The sequence below is a fragment of the Mandrillus leucophaeus genome, unplaced genomic scaffold (assembly GCF_000951045.1).
Source record: "Mandrillus leucophaeus isolate KB7577 unplaced genomic scaffold, Mleu.le_1.0 Scaffold169, whole genome shotgun sequence".
NCBI lineage: Eukaryota > Metazoa > Chordata > Mammalia > Primates > Cercopithecidae > Mandrillus > Mandrillus leucophaeus.
Window position 1 is genome coordinate 5702591 of NW_012101687.1, and position 18493 is coordinate 5721083.

Sequence of the window (18493 nt, forward strand, 5' to 3'; positions counted from 1 at the left end):
CCTCTGTGCCTGGCCAGATTGACCATATCTTGATGAAGGAACTTGGAAGTGAGTGAAGTAAGTGCCTACCTCTGTGATACTCTGGATTCACATTTTCGTAGATTGGAAACAAGGGGTTTTCTTGTTCACTCCGTAGCTTCCTTGCTCTGAGGACATCTCTTACACACTGATGTAGGTAGACATACTGACACTGTGGAAAAGCAGAAACATGTCAGAGGAGAGCCTGTTCTCCTGCATGAGAAAGAGGAGAGACTCTCACAAACTATTGACAGTAACGGAATTCTATATAGTTAGCAAATTTCTTGATCATCACTTCACTAATGGTCTCTGGTAAATAAAAGAATGTCTTTTACTACCACTGAAAAGAGAACAATGATAATGGGCAGAGAGGTGGCATTTTTTCATTCTTATAATATTTATGTGTATATATGTATATTTGTGTGTATATATTTATGTATATGTATTTATGTGTATATGTGTGTGTGTGTGTGTATATATAGTATGTTCTGCGAGAGCCTACAACTGTGTCTAGTACACAGTAGATCCTTCACAAATTCAGTAGATGAACGAATGCCAGACACTGCTATGTAGCTTACATAAATTATCTCATTTAATGATTTCAGCAACCTTGTGAAGTAAATATAATTGTCAGTATAAACTGAGACTCAAAAGTAACGTCTCCAAGGTCACACAGCTAAGAAATGGGGCCCCAGGATTTGATCTTGGAGATGTGACCTCAAAGTCATGTCTTTTTCACTACACCAGTTTTCTTATATGAATCCCAATTTCATTGCATTACTGAATGAGAAAATCATTTCCCTGCATACTCTGCTGGTTTGTTCCCTTTATTCTAGGAACATAGTGAACAAAGGAAGGTGTGTACAATAAGCCCCGCTGGACTGTTAGTTCTTTGAGTGCAAGGCCAGTGTCTTATCCACCTCTCCTCTCAGCATCTGAGTTTGCCACGTGGAAGAATCTCAAAGATGTTGGCTGACTGCAGAGAACTACAAGGGTTACATAGTGAGGACAGATCCACCTGTTGGCTATTTGAGAATTTACTACTTTTGAAATATAAATAGATATAGAAGAGTCAGTGCTTTGGTGACCATAAAGACCTCCACTGACCACTGTGTCTCAGCCACAGGCAGCCAAGCTTGTGCACTGGGCCCCCTTCCTTATACTCCCTGAGTTCTCTTACAAGGAAATGGATTTCTGCGGAACTTTCCCTTGCTGATATAGCAACGGCCCAGAGGGAGTCATGAATTGTGGGCTCTCGGCAGCCTCCAGCCAGCCTAGGCTGAGCCATCAGGCTTCTTGGGATCTCAGTTTTCCTACTTATTAAACAAGGAGGCAAAGGTCTCTTTTACAGCCAACATCCTTTGTCCATTAAAGGATATAGATTGATGTCAGTCAGATGGATATTGAAAAATAGTTCCAGACCTTGTGTTTAAGGCAATCAGTGTAGTCAGTCTTAAAGTATTTTAGAGGTTTGAGATACAAAGTAGAACAATTAGGTCTTTCCTCACTAACAATCTTTCCAAGTAAACAGGTACTTATTTTTATGGGTTGGCACTAGATATTGTCCCTGATTGGAAGCTAGCCTGGTCATCTATCCATGGGACTATATAAGGTAGGTCTGGTATAATCAATAGATAAGAACATTTAATTTTTTTTTTTTTAAGAGACGGGGTCTTGTTCTGTCGCCTAAGCTGAAGTGCAGTGACACAATCATAGCTCACTGCAGCTTTGAACTCCTGGTCTTCAGTGATTCTCACACCTCAGTCTCCTGAGTATCTGGGATTATAGGTATGGACCATCAGACCTAGATACATTTAAAAAAATTTTTCTTAGAGACAGGGTCTTGCTCTGTTGCCCAGGCTGGTCTGAAACTCCTGGCCTCAAGCCATCCTCCTCCTTTGGCCTCCCACAGTGCTTACAGGTGTGAGCCACTGTACCCAGCCTTAAATTGTCCTAGAAAAGGACATTTTAAACAACCAAATCAATAAGAAGTGAGGCCTGCAATAATATTGATAACTATTCTCTGCTCACAGACCTTTGTCATTTATTATGAATGTTATATGCAGTCTCAATCTTGAAAATCTGAGAAAGGTATCTGAGAATGGTTGTTAGTATAAAGCGGTCTCTTTTCGCTACCTTAAAAAGGATCCACCAAATTATAGACTGAAACCTCCCTGTTCCCTCCCACCCAAAGCATAATTCATTTTTTCACTTCTACTGGGATATTAAATTACTTTGGGACCTTAGAGGTAAGCTGTGAATGAACTCTAGTACATCTGTGCTATGGCCTATTAATAAATTCTTTAACAATGATTCACCATGGGCTTTGAAACAAGTTAATATCCATTAATTTGCCTTGTCTTAAATATAAATTCTTCTTTTCCCAATAGAATGTCCTTTGAAAATGATTACTCTAAAGCGGTGAGATTGTTAATGTGCTTCTCACTTTATTCTTAATGAAAAGTAGACAAAGCCTAATATATGAATCTCAGATCACAAAAGATAATTTTTTGTTAACTGGTGAAGGCTTGGCTTAGTGTTGACACATTCAGTTCCATTCAATTTCACCAATATTTGGAGTATTAGATATTATTTATAGTATTATAGTCTTTTTGTGATCCCTGAGTGCATGGCTTAGTATTTAGTGAACAAACACCTGTAAGATGATAAACATAAGATACAATTGTGTATAAGGTTTCATACAGAAGAGAAAGCCATTAGGTTCATTTTGAGGGGAGGAAACTATCAAGCTAAAGAGAAAAGGTGATATTTATAAGAATTCAAGCAAAGAAGTAAGGCAACATAACATAACATTTCACATATATTCTGGAAATCGTGAGAAGTCTAGTGCAGCTAAAATGCTGGTTGCGTGGGTCATGGGAAACCCCTCGAACAATGCCCCAAATGGAACCTGAGGTCCTTAGTCCTACAACATCTCAGTGTTTCCTTCCCAGCAGAAGCAAATGAGATCGAGACAGTGACTATCATCTATTGTTCTTTAACAGGTTATTGCTCCCTGAGTGTCTCTCTCAGGGTCAGGCTGCAAATTTTCCTCAAAGCAGCGTAAAAGAAGGGACACTCATAAATCCCCTGACCAATGCCTCTTCGTTTAGAAGTGCTTGCTGTTTGAAAACTTGTGAAGACTTGCATCCCTTTGTATCTCAAAGACAGAGGTAAGTTGAAGTTCACTGTCACCATGGACCCAGAAAAATAATACCAGGGGTCCAAATGTCCTCTGTCTTTTGCTGAAATAGTCACCCACAGGGGCTCAGCCACAGATCACACTCCTCTGCACCTACTCCCATTACCAAATGCAAGCTCTAGCACCAGGGATTCTGAGCCTGTAGAAACAACTCAACTTCAGCAGAGGCTTAAAGCAAGGCAGATGATACTAGGTTGATGCAAAAGTAATCACGGTTTTTGCCATTAAAAGTAATGCAATTAAATGCCATTAAATGCAATGTATGCATTTAAATGCCATTAAAATGCAGTTAATGCCATTAAAAGTAATGGCAAAAACCGTGATTACTTTTGCACCAACCTAATACCTGGATAGCATTTGGAATTTTGTGTGAGAAAAAAGAGAGATAGAAAATTTTATCTTACTGCAATGTTTATTTCATTATGATGGAAAGACTGAAAGTGGATTCTGGCCCAGGTGGGTAAACCTTCCTTAATTTGGCAGACCCTAATCACTGGTGGTGGCTAGTACAATGACATGAAGCTGGAGGAGTAAGTTGGGGTCAGGTTATAAAGAGGCTTGTACCCAGGATGAGGTCTGAACTTCATTTTACAAGCAGTGGTGAGCTTTTCACGATTTTTTTGCAGGGAGCTGACAGAGTCAGCAAGGGAACTTTGATGGTGGCAGTGGTGATGAAGGGATCATTAGGGCGGAACTGAAGGCAGGAGACCCACTAGGAGGCTACTCATTAGCAGGGCTAATGAGAGTTGATAAAGGACTGTGCAAGGGCAGTGGCAGTGGGATGAGGGGCTGGCTCCAAGGGAAGGAAAGGACTTCGTGACTGCTTGGATGTGGAAACTGGAGGAAAAGAAATCCACGCCATTGAGCCCAGGAGTTTGAGTCTAGCATGGTCAACATAGTGAGATCTTGTCTCACCATGTAAATAAACAAAAAATAGAAATAATAAATAAATGCACCTATCCATGCATGTAAGCATGCCAGATGTGGTGGTGCACAACTGTAGAAGATTGCTTGAGCACAGAGTTTGAGTCCAGTCTGGGCAACATAAGACCCCATCCCTTAAAAAATATAAGAAGTCAGCTCCCTGGCTTGGGCAAACACATGGATGGCAATACTATTAAATGAAACTGGAAGGTGCAAGAGCAGGAGGAATGTTTTTGTTGTTTTGTTTGGTTTTTTGAAAGAAAGAGAATGAGTTTGGCTTTGATCTTTTTGGAGTTAGATGGCTGTAAGGCTTCTGGGGGAATCCCTCTGGTAGGCAGGCACTTACAGGTATGTGGAGACAGGAGAATTAGAGTTGGGTAACATGAGCATGTATGGGAATGGAGAATATCACAAAGAATGAAGACTGAGAGAAAGGGTGGTGCCTTGAGGACAGAACCTTGGGGAACTCAAACATTAAGAAGACAAGCTGAGGCACTAAGCCACAGCATCCTCAGTGAGGCAGGAGGAAAAGGAGAACAGAATAGAGAAAAGATGGAGTTATTTCTAAGGAGAAGGAGGAAGCGGAACATTGTGTTACCTCTGCTCTGAAAGTCAGCCAGTTATATTGACAGTAGAGTCCCTCCTAGTTGCCAAAATGCCTCATGAGTTTGGGGCAGGTGTATGGAAGTGATACATGGCCCAAGGATCCTCTGACAATTACTAGGGCACGCGCACACACACACACACACATAAATACACACAGTTTGAGACTATTTACAATATAACCTCCTCTTCCCCAAGTTACAAATTGTGCAAGTGACAGTAAACTAACAAAATATTAATGCTGACTTTTTAGCAACATAAGTGTAGGATATTTGTTCATTTAAAAGATTAAAAAATATAGCCAGGCGCAGTGGCTCACGCCTGTAATTCCAGCACTTTGGGAGGCTGAGGCGGGCGGATCACAAGGTCAGGAGATCGAGACCATGGTGAAACCCCGTCTCTACTAAAACATACAAAAAATTAGCCAGGTGCTGTGGCGGGCACCTGTAGTCCCAGCTAGTCTGGACACTGAGGCAGGAGAATGGCGTGAACCCGGGAGACAGAGCTTGCAGTGAGCCGAGATCGCGCCACTGCACTCCAGCCTGGGGTACAGAGCGAGACTCCGTCTCAAAAAAAAATAAATAATAATAAAATAAAATAAAAGATTAAAAAATATTGAGGATCTAGAGAAGGAAAACAGGTTCCCACCCTCTAGGAATGTATAGTCTGGAGAAAGCTGAAGGTTAATAATTATGATACAGGGTAATATAATTCTGCAGCCTTTGATGAAATGACAGAGCTAGGCGGAGGTCATCAGTGACTGCTAAAACCATTAAGTGAAAGGTTGATGGGGATAACGAAGGGTTCAGGCTGACACTCCCTGAACTCATCGTCCGTTTTCTCAGTGCTGAAAGAGAGACAGACATGGTGATCTGCCTTCTGATGTCATGCAACAGAAAGCCCTCAGCACCACCCACGAAGCATTGAGTTTAATCAGGCCTCCAGATCTAACCACCAGCTGACAAAATCCATGGGGAGTAAAGGAATACATTACCACCATGAAAAAGCAATCAGCCACATCTAGAATGTGGGAAAATCTACCGAACAAATGAGCTGGCTTCTTTAACAAATAAATGTCATATAAAACAAATGGGAGGGAGGATTATAGATTAAAAAATATTTCAGAGACACTTCAACCAAATGAAATATGTAAACTCTGGATTCTAATGAAAACCAACTAGTTTTTTTATAAAAAGCAATTTTTTGAGATAATTAGGGAAATTTAAATACTGACTGGATATTAGATGATATTTAGGAATTATGGTTAAGACACAGATGTGATAATGACATTGTGGTCATAATTTTAAAGACTCCTTATCAAATATATGTATACATATATATACACACACACATGTTCACACGTACACACACATATATACCCATACATATGTATATATGCAGTATATGTAATATCACATATATCCATACAAATGTACACATATACACATGCACATATATACACATACACACATGTACACACATATATGCAATATGACATGTATTACATGGGTACACATACATAGGTATATACATGTATATGTGTATTTAAGGATGAAATAATGTGGTAAGTGGGATTTGCTTCAATGGCGTAATGCCATGGGGTAGGGGAACATTAAATGTGGGATACAGATGGGAAAAGAACACCGAATACTGATTGGGGTTTGGGTACATGGAAACTCACTATACTATTTTTCCTAGTTTTGTGTATTTTCTTTTTAAAAATTTTTTGTGGAGATGGGCTCTTGCCATGTGGCCCAGGCTGGTGTCAAACTCCTGGCCTCAAGTGATCTGCCCCCGCTGGGCCTCCTAGAGCGTTGGGATTACAGGCATGGGCCACTGTACCCAGCCATGTTTTGTGTATTTTTTTAAAACAATTTCATAATAAAACATTCAAAATATGGTGGAATCTACTCCCAGCCCAGGACAATACCCAGCCCAGGACAATAGTGGTGGCAGAGGATCCTGCCTGCAGGAGGCAATGAGGCCATTGTTTTGCCAAATGTGAGTTCTGCAGGATATTTTTAATTTTTATTTTAATTTCTCTGGTTCAACTGTTGCTGGCTTGAATGCAGGATATTAATATGTGCTGCACAAGAAAAGAATTGAATTCAGAGGTCAAGATGGTTTTGGAAATAGTGGGTTCAACAAAGCTCAAAGGGGGGCCATGGCTGCAAGAGTGGCATTGCATTGGCTGCAAGTGGAGCATTGCTGTCTGTGCAGTGTCCTTGGGTACTGTGACTCTAAGAGGGGACACAGAAGCATGTAGAACTTTTTACTTTTCCAACTATGGATTTTTTTTTTTTTTTAAATACAGAGGATTTTCATAGTTAGTTGTAGAAAAATTTGTGAAGCACGAGGGTAAGAGAATTTCAGCCTTGGAAGGCATTGATGCAGAGGAGTGAATGCTTGGTCTCTATTGAGGAAGAGATCTGACCCTGAGGCTAGTACACTTACAGCACACTCAAGGGCCCAGGGTTCTCTAGAATAGTGCCCAAGCCACCTCAGCCACTTCATGGCTGTGGGCTTTGTGCAAAGCCCTTAAGCTTATGGACCTTCATTTTCTAGTCTGGAAATGGAATATAATATGTCTCGCCAGGTTATTGTGAAAATTTAATGAGAACGTGTTCAAAAATGCCCTGCAAATGTCAAAGTGCTGCACAGATGGAAGCATGTGGTCTTTACAATCTACATACACTCCCGAAATGGGGCTGTAGGTGGAGGGATTGAGGCTAGGGGAGAAAAGAGATTGGGATCTTCTTCTTTCCTAACTGAGGTTCTTATGCTCATTTGCCAGCCTATCTTAAAATGAGCCTCAAGATGGTCACCTTCAAGACCAGTGAGATTTGTTTTAAAATAACAAGTCTTAGAAAATATCTATATTCAGTTCTTTTTTTCTCTTCCTAATGTGTCATAGTTATTTCCCCTTGTCAGATTAAAGTCTGGTATTTTTTTTGTGGGAATATAGTGGGGAGGAGGGTGGCCTATAACTTTCAGTCTATAACTCTTACCTCAGTCTGGACCATGTGAACCCTGTGAAGTCTTAGGTCATGCACTGCTCCGTAAATGTCCACAGAGTCTTTGGAGTCTAACTGCTGGAGGATTCGGTCCAATGCAATAAAGGTTCCAGTCCTACCCACACCAGCACTAGAAGAGATGGCAAAGGAAGATCGAGCCTTTTTATTAGATTTGCCTTTCAAGATTGCATCTGGAGACTCTGGCACAATCTTTCTTTTCCCTTCCCAGTTAAGGGAGAAGATAGGAATATTTCCTTCTCTCAATGTGCTCTTTTTCTCTTAAACAAGTTTAACCTAGAGTCCCCCAATCCCACCTCCACATAGTCTTCCATCTCCACTCCCTTCCTGTCCGTCCTCCACCATAAGTCCTGCTCTGCACTTACTAGGTATCATTTCCGTGCATGTTTTTAATACTTTTCCTACATAAAGGTAAATCTATAAACAACATTTATGTTTCAAAAATCTACTGAAACGGTAATATACATGCTTTAGGTATCTTTTTGTCAACTTTCCTACTCAATATTATATTTTCAGATTTATCTATATTGCTACATATAGATCTTCTTCCCTCCCCGAGTCTTGCTCTGTTGCCCAGACTGGAGTGCAGTGGCACAAGCATAGCTCACTGCAGCCTCCACCTCCCAGGCTCAAGCAATCCTCTCACCTCAGCCTCCTGAGTAGCTGGGACCACAGGCGCATATAACTACTCCCAGCTAATTAAAAAAGATTTGTAGAGAGAAGGTCTCCCTAATAGTTGCCCAGCCTGGTCTCGAACTCCTGGCCTCAAGTGATCCTCCCACTTTGGCCTCCAAAGTGCTGGGATTACAGGCAGGATATACCATACCCAGCTGATCTAATTTCTTTTAATTCTCTCATAAACCACTGCTAATCCAGTGGTAATAAGATCATTTAAAATTTTTCTCTATTAAAACATGTGTTGCAATGAACATGAATATATGTGGAGATTTCTCAGGGGTCGAAACCTAGAAGCAGAACTCTTGGGTTGCTCATGGGCACGAACACCTTCAACTTCACTAGGGATTGCCAAATTGCTCCCCAAAATGGTTGTAGCATCTGGGGATTTTTGATATGCACATTTATAAGATAAAGGACAGTTCTCCAGTGGTCCTGGACAAAAATGCCTGCCATTTTTCAAAAAGCAGAAAGCTCCGAGGTGAGTGCCTCACCTTCCTATTAAAAGTGTCAAGGTTCCAAGGACATAGGAAAGCCGGGCACCTAGGGTGCTGGGCTGACAGGAGGGAGATGAGTACACTTGGCATTTCTCTTACTGCTGTAATTCCCTGCTGCATATTTATTAGTGCCGTTCAGTTAGGGCTATCAAAGTATTGCTGCAAACATTAATTAGCTAAATACCAGGCTCCCCAGAGAGAGAGATTTCACTTGTTAGGTTGATTTTCTGGACAGACTGAAGCAAAGAGAAATCAAGAGAACAGAAACTTAAGAAAAAAAAAAAAGTACGACAGACAGAAAGCAATAGCCAGGCGGTGGAATGAATGTGTCGCCTCCAAAAATTCATGTTGAAACTTAATCTTCAGTGCAACAATATTAAGAGGTGGAGGAGGTGATTAGGTCATGAGGGCTCTGCCCTCATGAATGGGTTGGAGGGAACTAGCTAGGTCCTTTTGCCCTTCCATCTCTCCCTCCATGTGAGGACACAGCCTTTGTCTGCTCTGGAGGACACAGTGACAAGGCACCATCTTGGAAGCAGAGACCAAGCTCTCAACAGACACTGAACCTGCCAGTGCCTTGATTTTGGACTTCCTAGCCTCTAGACTGTGATAAATAAATTTCTATTATTTGCTATCCAGTCTGTGGTATTTTGTTTTAGCAGCACAAATAGACAAAGACATGCTACTAGACCCGGAGGGAAGATTAGAAAATAAATCTTGAAGGATAGGTAGGACTTAGGTGGAGAAGAGAGATAAAGCCTTCCCAAAATGGAAGAATGACCAGAGGCAAGAATAAGCTTGTGTGCTCACTTTCCTGGCTAGAATGGGAAGGGAGTTGTTGGGAACTTAGATTGAAGGTGATATGCCTGATGATGGAAAGCATGGAATTCCCATCAGGACTTTGGATTTCAGAAAGTAGGAAAAGAGCAAGAGGGAGAGAGAAGGCTGGAGAGTGAGGGTGAGAGAGAGCTACAGGGGGAGAAAGTGAAAAAGGAGAAGTCAGGGAAGAGGAATGACGTTGGCAGAAGGGGAGGAACGTTATAAAACCCTGTGGGGGTGAGGCAGGCTGGTTGGTCCAGACAAATCCTCCACCTACCAAATTCCCCATGCTTACATATTTTTCCACAGCCCCCTTATGGCTGCCATTTTATTGGCTGCTAGGCGTCCCAGTACCTGCAGTGCACCACAGTGGGCCCGGCACCTGGGCTTCGGTTGATGTAGTCCCTGACAGTTCTCACAAACTGGATCAGAGACTGGGTGGTTTCTGGGACTCCATGGTCTGGCCACACTGTATAGTGAAAGTGGCGGATGAGTCTGTGTGCATCAAGCTGTTCCTCCTGTAAGAGCAGAGAGCAGGATAATAAGAGGAAATGTCCAATGCAAACCTTCAAGCTTGACAACTGAGCCATGGAGCAATTTCTCTGGGCTGAAACTACAAGAGAGGAACCAGCAAAAGTGGGATTCACAGATCTCGTTCATCTCCCCAAGCTCGGTTGTTAAATGAAGTCAAGCAAGCTAACATACACTGCATATCTTAAACTCCCGGATGGTCCACTCAGGCAGGACGGACTCTGAGAGCATCTGCAGGATGAGGTCCCCATAGTAGAGGGAATCTTGGTCTGCTGGCCAGTAATGGTCACACTTTACCTAGAACAGGACAGACAGAAAAAATGTGAGTCCGGAAAAGTTACTCCTTTGTGAACCTGCGGTTTCCCTCCTCCAAATGTCTTCCTGAGTGAGGAATCTGGGATCAGCTGCTAAAGCAATTTGACCATCTACTTTATATTAACCTTCTCATGGCCAGTGCTGAAGCTGAGGTGCTGCTCCAAGAGAAGGAGAGAGCCTGCACAAGGAGCACCCCTAACGCCAGCCTTTGGGTTCACTCATTTTTTAGGCCCAGTGATATATGGCTTGAGGTTTGGGTTTTTTTTTTTCCCCCTTGGCATTTCAGTTCCACTAGCAGGTACACTGTGGTTCACAATGTATTGTTCTTTCTAAAGAAATATCTAGTTGGGTACAGGAAGGCACTGTCTTCCTGGCCCTGCTTCATTCGTATTTTTATGTCACTGTCCTAACGTGGGCCATGTGCCAAGAGATCTTTGAGAAGTTAGAACATTTAGCTAAGCTCGTCTTTACATGTACACAGACAAGGGAAAGAGGATTGTAAGCATATATTTACTGAGCGCAGATACTGGGCACTTCACATGTAATCCTTTTTTTTTTTTTTTTTTTGAGATGGAGTCTCACTCTGTCGCCCAGGCTGGAGTCCAGTGGCGCGATGTGGGCTCACTGCAAGCTGCACCTCCCGGGTTCACGCCATTCTCCTGCCTCAGCCTCCTGAGTAGCTGGGACTACAGGCGCCTGCCACCACGCCCGGCTAAGTTTTTTTTTGCTGATCTCCTGCTTTCACCTGAGAGATCTCCTGACCTCGCGATCCACCCCTTCAGCCTCCCAAAGTCCTGGGATTGCAGGCGTGAGCCACCGCGCCCGGCCGTAATCTCTCTTTTAATCCTCAAAATAACCATATAAAGTGCAGGATGATAAGTGCATTACAAGGGGGGGTTGCTTAATTTGTCTCGATTATTCTTTTACTTTGTGTCTACCAACACAGTCTACAACTCACTTCTCCTTTCCTGGGAGGAGGGGCAGGTCCAGTGACTCTGACCGGGTCTCTCCCCCTGCCATACACTGAAGAATGGAGTAGCCAAGTGGCCAGGTAATCTTTTGGTGTAATGGGCACTGCCAGTAATCCCAGTCCTCAAATGGAAACAGCTTTGACTGGAACTTTAGACCCAGAATCAGAATGAGGCCTCACTTGGGTTTACTATTAGAGTCGTTCGAACAGAGTGGCGTAAGTCACTAGCAATGTTCTCACATGATCCCTACTTGGTTTTGCGGGGTTGCACTTTGATGATGGGGCAGAATTCTGTCCAGGTGGCAGAAAGCAAAGCTTGGATGGCAGGAAGGCTGTTTACTCACTCGGCCCTTCTCAACACACTGGGTCACCATGACGATGTTGTGAACGTTTTGTTCCCACACCATTTTCCAGAAGTCATCCTTGGTGCCAGGAAGCGGTCCCTGAGTGACAATGTATTCTCTTCTGAAGTTGTTGCCCTGCAATGAATTTACAATATGGAGAGTCAGAAACAATGGGCCTCTTCAGAACTATAAACAAAGAGTTCTTCAGATTAAGATGATAGGGAGGTCTCTGCCAAGTCTCTGACTTCAGAAAAAGATACTAACACAAGTGTCAAGGCTTGGGAGCAGGAAGGACAAAGGTCAGAACATTGAACTAGTGTTAAGAGCCACATTCCCTTTTACTTGCCTGGGTCTATTCTGAAAGCAAATGGGGGACTCAGGCACTGATCTAGACAACACTTCACCCTCAATTATATGTGTGTGTCGGGGGTGGCATTTGTGTAGACTGTTTGCGGGACTGTAATCAGGCTGTTTCCCTATTTAATGTAGAAAAGTGTTAGTCATTTTGGACAAGCAATGTCAGAATAATTTGGTAAGGTAGGTCATCCACAGGAAGCATCACGGAAGAGAAACCACTGTCCACTGCGCGTCTACCATCTAATGGACAATCCAGAGCACTGTCCAAGAGCGGGATATTTTCATCTCCTTCTGCACTCCAGCAATGACAGCAATTCCTTGTCGATTCTATTCGAAGCTCTTTCTCTCTCCTCAGGGTCTCCACATTATGTCACCCCTGCCATCGCCACCCCCACCCACGCAAACACTGCCTCTCATCTAACCAATCCTTACTTATCCTCAGCGTGGTGCCTGCTTGGCTGAGCCTTCTTTTATCTTTCTCTCTCCTGGGGGACATTCTCCTCCTAGATGCCCCATGGCAACCTCTAGCCTCTTGCTGCTCAGTGCGGTTCTCAGACCAGCAGCACTGAAATCACCCAGAGGCTTGGTAGAAATGCAGACTCAGCCAGGTGCAGTGGCTCACGCCTGTAATCCCCACACTGTGGGAGGCCGAGGCGGGCGGATCATGAGGTCAGGAGATTGAGACCATCCTGGCTAACACGGTGAAACCCCATCTCTACTAAAAATACAAAAACTATTAGCCGGGCATGGTGGCGGGTGCCTGTAGTCCCAGCTACTCGGGAGGATGAGGCAGGAGAATGGCGTGAACCCCGGAGGCAGAGCTTGCAGTGAGCAGAGATCGTGCCACTGCACTCCAGCCTGGGCGACAGAGCGAGACTGCATCTCAAAAAAAAAAAAAAAAAAAAAAAAAAGAAATGTAGACTGCCAGGCCCTGCCTCAGCCCTGCTGGATCAGAATCTGCCTTTTCACAAGATCCCCAGATGATGCAGACATCTTTCAATGTAGGAGAGGCACTGCTGTGGCAGGTTTCTCATGTCATTGTCTTTTTCTGCCTCAACTCTTCTGAGAGTGCTTTTAGGGTTGGGATTCCATCTTATCCCATGCCTATAAACAGCTCAGTGTTTGACTTACAGTTAGCACTTAATTTCTGAGTGTTTATTGAGTGAGTGGATGGTTGCTTGAGGTAAATATTATTATCTTCAGTTTTTGGAAAAGAAAATGGAGGCCCAAAAAGGTGACATAATGTACCCAAGGTCACAGAGACAAGGGGCAGAAGTGGGATTCAAACCTAGATTTGTTTGATCTGAAAGCTTTTTCCACTGCAGTGTGCTGTAGGAGGGTGGCAAGATGCTAACCAAAACCAGAGTCCAAAGATTTGATATAACCTTTGAGTTGTGTCTGTGGTTATGAAGATTCCAAATAACATGGGATCAACTTCTCTAGCTAGGCAGCTTTAGCGGGGGGGAGGGGGGGGGTCCATCTTCCTTAGGAAGCTCTCATCTAGGTTAAGGACTACAGAGAGTAGATGACCTATGAAAATGGATCCTGGGCTCATTATAATTTCATTTGACTGTAGCCATTGTGAAAAATGTGGCTTAGCAGGAACTGAATTGGATACCCTATTTTTTTTTTTTTATGGCATTCAGACATGCTCTTCTGAAATCTACAAGTGTTTCCACAGCTAAGAATAACGGGAACATGCAGGAGTGGCATCTCCTGTGTAGCCACCCACCAAAGCCTCATCCCGAACACTGGCCTAGTGGGTCACTTACAGGGATGTAGCTGGCATTGATGTAGTCAGAGCAAGGATCATCATCTACATTGGACAGCTTCACTCGTGTGGCATCATCTGGAAGGAGAGATTTGCCGCTGAGTCTTGGAGTGATTTTTCTACAGTTTATGTAATGTGTGTGATGTGCCTTAGCTCTGATCCCCACAACAGCCTCAGATGGGAGGGGATCTTATCTCCAGTTTGCAGATGAGGCTCAGACAGGATCACTAACTTGCCCCACATTGCATAGGTGGCCTATAACCAGTCAGACACAGGAGACAACGTGAAGCCCCATCTGTGCTTCCCTTTGTAACATTACATTTGCCTGATGGAGTGGCCAGCTCCCTTTGACTGCTGGAATGAATACAATCCAGAAAACCTACCTTCTATTGCTTTACCTAATGGGGTGAGGAAATTTAAGTAGAAATTGCTAACCGAAGACTTTGCTAAGCAAACCCAGGTCTGCTTGATGTCAGAGCCCTTGCTGTTAACCCCATTTACTGCTTAGCCTCCAAAGAGAAGCAGTAGGATCACATGGGGGAAATGTCAATAGCATAACAGGCCTTTCATAATCAGAATTTAAACTGGCTATTATCCCTCTGGAGAGAAGTGCAGGAATATACAAGTTACTTCTTATTAAAGGCATTCAGAGCTGGAGATTGTCCATATCCAGTTACATTCTATTTCTTTAGCCCCATTTCGTTTTTGGAGAGAAATGCAGAAATGGCTGGAGGAAGACAGTATTACAAATTCTGACACAAAACTTACAGGGCAATATATTGTTGTATCGATTTTTCCCTCTATTCTCTGGCAAGAGTGCAATATCACATGACTGGTTTCGGCCCACATCTTTTAATTCCTGTTAGTTCAAAAATAAGTGTGTAAGTGGAGGATATGAAATAGAATAAAGCAAATCATACAGTCCTGGAGATACATAATAATATGAAAATAGATACACTAGCTACAGTTTATGAATGCCTGGTATTCAACATGCATTAGCTCTGATCCCCACAACAACCCCACAAGGGAAGTGTTCCTCTCACTATTTTACAGGTGAGGCTCAGACAGGATAACTGATGTGCCCCAGGTCAGCCAAGTGGCAAACCTGAGAATCAAATCCAAAAGCTACGTGCTTTTTGCAAAACCACAGTATCTCCCAGCCAAGCAAACGGCCAGGCTAAATATCTGATAGCATTAGGTCTGCATTTGAGATTTGTTAATTCTTCTTTACTGTCTGATCCAGGTAGCCTTTGGTTTGCTGTGTTATTCTGGAGCTCAAGCTGGCCTCTAAGATTAGATGGTGTATTGTTCAGGGCATAGTTTAGGCATAAAAGAGTGCTCAGCTGAGATTCTAAGCAGCCTCCTAACTTCTGAGCCCAGTCAGCCTATGATTACACAGTAAACATTAGGAAGGAAATTCTGCTAAGAACTAGGGATGCTGAAGCTTCATTCTGCTTGAGTTGTACCTCGTATTCCTTGGATAGAAGGTAGTTGGAGTCAGCCTGTAGCTTCATGAAATGCCCTTCAAACTGATTTATTTTTATTGGACTGTAATTAAAAATGAAACAAAAAGAAAAGAGAGTTACTGCAGAAAAGGGAAAGTGCCATAACCATTCTGACTCATATTTCAAAGGCAGATAATATAGTCATTAATGTGTTCTCTCTCTTACCAGGAAGTTTTCCGGTTACTGTGAAGGGAAACCAAAAGAAGAAGACTTTGTTAGCAAATTTCACATAATACCATCTTCCAACAAATTATATGAAGGCAAATGTGGTGCTTACCCTTTCTGGCCCAGGTTTAAGTGGACAGATAATGGTCGATCCCTACGAATGCTCAGACGGGCAGAAGGTCTTTCTCGACCATGGCTGAAACATAAGGGAGAGAACTTTTATTCTGATGATGATACTTGGCTTGAACACATTTTTCCATTTATGGTAAGGCTGTGCATGTTTGTGCAAATACGGATTTTTCAGTATTCATGTAGATTTGCACTCAGCCAACATCTCTCTGAGGGAGGGAAAGGAAAAAGAATAAAGTAGATCATTCCCACCCCGAAACGGATCTCTGCAAGAACTGAAGATTTGTCTCCTGGTTTTTGGCTACAGGTTATAATCACTTCCCACATTCTCAATAAAACTTTGCTTAAAAAAAATCCAGTAAATTTCAGATGCCAGACACGACTTCAATAAAGAGGAACATGTGCCAAATTAAGAAAAAAAATTCACTAAGAGAAGAAGGCACGACACTGGGGCCACATGCTATTTGGTTCTTTTTGGTCCCTTCTTAAATTAGGATGGCAGATATGGACTACAAAATGGTGATGTCAACCACACTTTTCAGGATATTTCAGAAGAGCACTTGGACATGCAATTTGCAAACATCTCTGTCTTCATGAGGATATGAACCACACACACACACAAATATTTTTTTTCCTGTGCAAAATGAGTCACTTCATCTTTAAATAAAGCTATAGATGGCCCCTCAGTCCTTTGGCAAGGGACGAATTCATCAATGGGATATAAAAGAACTGAGAAAAGTGAGTCATGGCTTTAGAGTTTGACTTTTGTTTTTATTGAGAAAACAGTGACAATTTAACCTGGAAAGATTAAATTATTTTCACTTCTTAGTTTTCAGCCTAGAGGGAATTTTCAGTTGCATTTTTAAAGTTGTGGGTCCAATCATGAAAAGGAGCTTTGTACTTACCTCACTTTCTGTCTGCAGATCAATAAGGCAACAACAGCCACTAGCATGCCAATTAAAAACAGACCAGCACTCACACCTTCAATAGCTCCAAACAAGGGCTCTACAATAATCCAGATAGAAACAACAAACGCAGGTGGGAAAATTAGTGCTAGGGAACCAGTAAGAAAGCTACTGAAGCCATATCTCCCAAGTAATGTTATTACAAATAGAATTCAAGTGATGCCCACGATGAGGCATTTACTTTCCAAAGGCTAGAAGTATGCACCTAAGAAGATGAAAGGCTGGCCCCCACCCGGTAGCAGTGAGGCCAGGTGTCACTGTATACTTTTGAAGTTAGTGGCGTATAGCTTATAGAGGTGTTTTGGACTTTGCACTTGTATATAAAGCTTGGGGCACCTAAGATAAAGGCCATAAGTTTGCCACCAAGATAAAAATGCAATTTCATTTATATAAAACATGTTACAAAGCATTTGGGGCCTTGGAAAATCCAGTGGATTGCTTGGAGCTATTTTAACAAAGTCTTATTTTTATTATCTGGTATGGTACCGCTACTGGGAGTTTATGAAGAGGTAAGAGTGGCCTCATTTTTAAAATAGCTTTATTGAAATATCATTCACATAGCATGCAACTCTCCCCTCTAAATTGTACAATTCAATGGTCTTTTGTATAGTCACAGAGTTTTGCAAATGTCCCCACAATCAATTTTAAAACATTTTCATCACCCTCAAAAGAAACCATATACCTCTTAGCAGTCAGTCCCATTCCTCCCTCCTCACGATCCCTGGCAACCACTAATCTACTTTCTGTGTCTGTAGATTTGCCTATTCTGGATGTTTCATAAAAATGAAATCATAAATCTGTGATCTTTTGTGACTGGCTCTTTTAATTGAGCATAATGATTTCAAGGCTCATCCATATTATAGCATATACCAAGATTTCATTCCTTTTTATGGTTGAATAATAGTCCATTGTATGGATATATCATATTTTGTTTATCCATTCATCCACTGATGGACATTTAAATTGCTTCTACTTTTTGGCGATTATGAATAATGCTGCATGAATATTCATGTACAAGTTTCTATGTGGGCATATGTTTTCATTTCTCCTGGGTATATACTGAGGCGTGAAATTGCTGGGTCGTATGGTAACTCTAGGTTTAATATTTCTATAAACTGTTTTTCAAAGCAGCTACACCATTTTACATTCTCATAAGCGGTGTATGGAAGGTTCTGACTTCTTCATATCCTCACTCTTGTTACTGTCTTTTTGATTATAGACATGCTACTGGGTGTGAAGTGGTATCTTCTTGTGATTTTGATTTGCATTTCCCTAATGACTGCTGATGTTGAGCATCTTTTCATGTGCTTATTAGTCAACTGTACATCTTCTTTGGAGAAATGTCTATTAAGAGCCTTTGCCCATTTAAATATTGTGTAATTTGGCTGGGCACGGTGGCTTACACCTGTAATCCCAGCACTGTGGGAGGCCGAGGCAGGCGGATCACAAGGCCAGGAGTTTGAGACCAGCCTCACCAACATCGTGAAAACCCGTCTCTACTGAAAATACAAAAATTAGCTGGGCGTGGTGGTGCGTGCCTGATGTCCCAGCTACTTGGGGCGCTGAGGCAGGAGAATTGCTTGAACCTGGGAGGTAGAGGTTGCAGTGAGCCAAGGTGGCATCACTACACTACAGCCTAGGTGACAGAGCAAGACCCCGTCTTGGGGAAAA

The 18493-nt window shown here is 42.5% G+C and overlaps 1 protein-coding gene across 4 annotated transcripts in view; it reads right to left on the bottom strand.

The window, feature by feature from the left end:
* The window catches only part of PTPRB (protein tyrosine phosphatase, receptor type, B), a 140603-nt gene that overhangs the window by 4526 nt on the left and 117584 nt on the right, over positions 1-18493 (bottom strand). For all 4 annotated transcript variants that reach the window (XM_011976637.1, XM_011976640.1, XM_011976639.1 and 1 more), the window contains 11 exons: positions 16763-16862; positions 15841-15924; positions 15729-15746; positions 15525-15606; positions 14827-14917; positions 14060-14136; positions 11931-12065; positions 10476-10598; positions 10125-10288; positions 7756-7891; positions 70-190 (listed from right to left, as the gene is read on the bottom strand). In XM_011976637.1, coding sequence (XP_011832027.1) covers positions 70-190; positions 7756-7891; positions 10125-10288; positions 10476-10598; positions 11931-12065; positions 14060-14136; positions 14827-14917; positions 15525-15606; positions 15729-15746; positions 15841-15924; positions 16763-16862 — 1131 coding nt within the window. The remainder of the gene's footprint in view (positions 1-69; positions 191-7755; positions 7892-10124; positions 10289-10475; positions 10599-11930; positions 12066-14059; positions 14137-14826; positions 14918-15524; positions 15607-15728; positions 15747-15840; positions 15925-16762; positions 16863-18493) is intronic.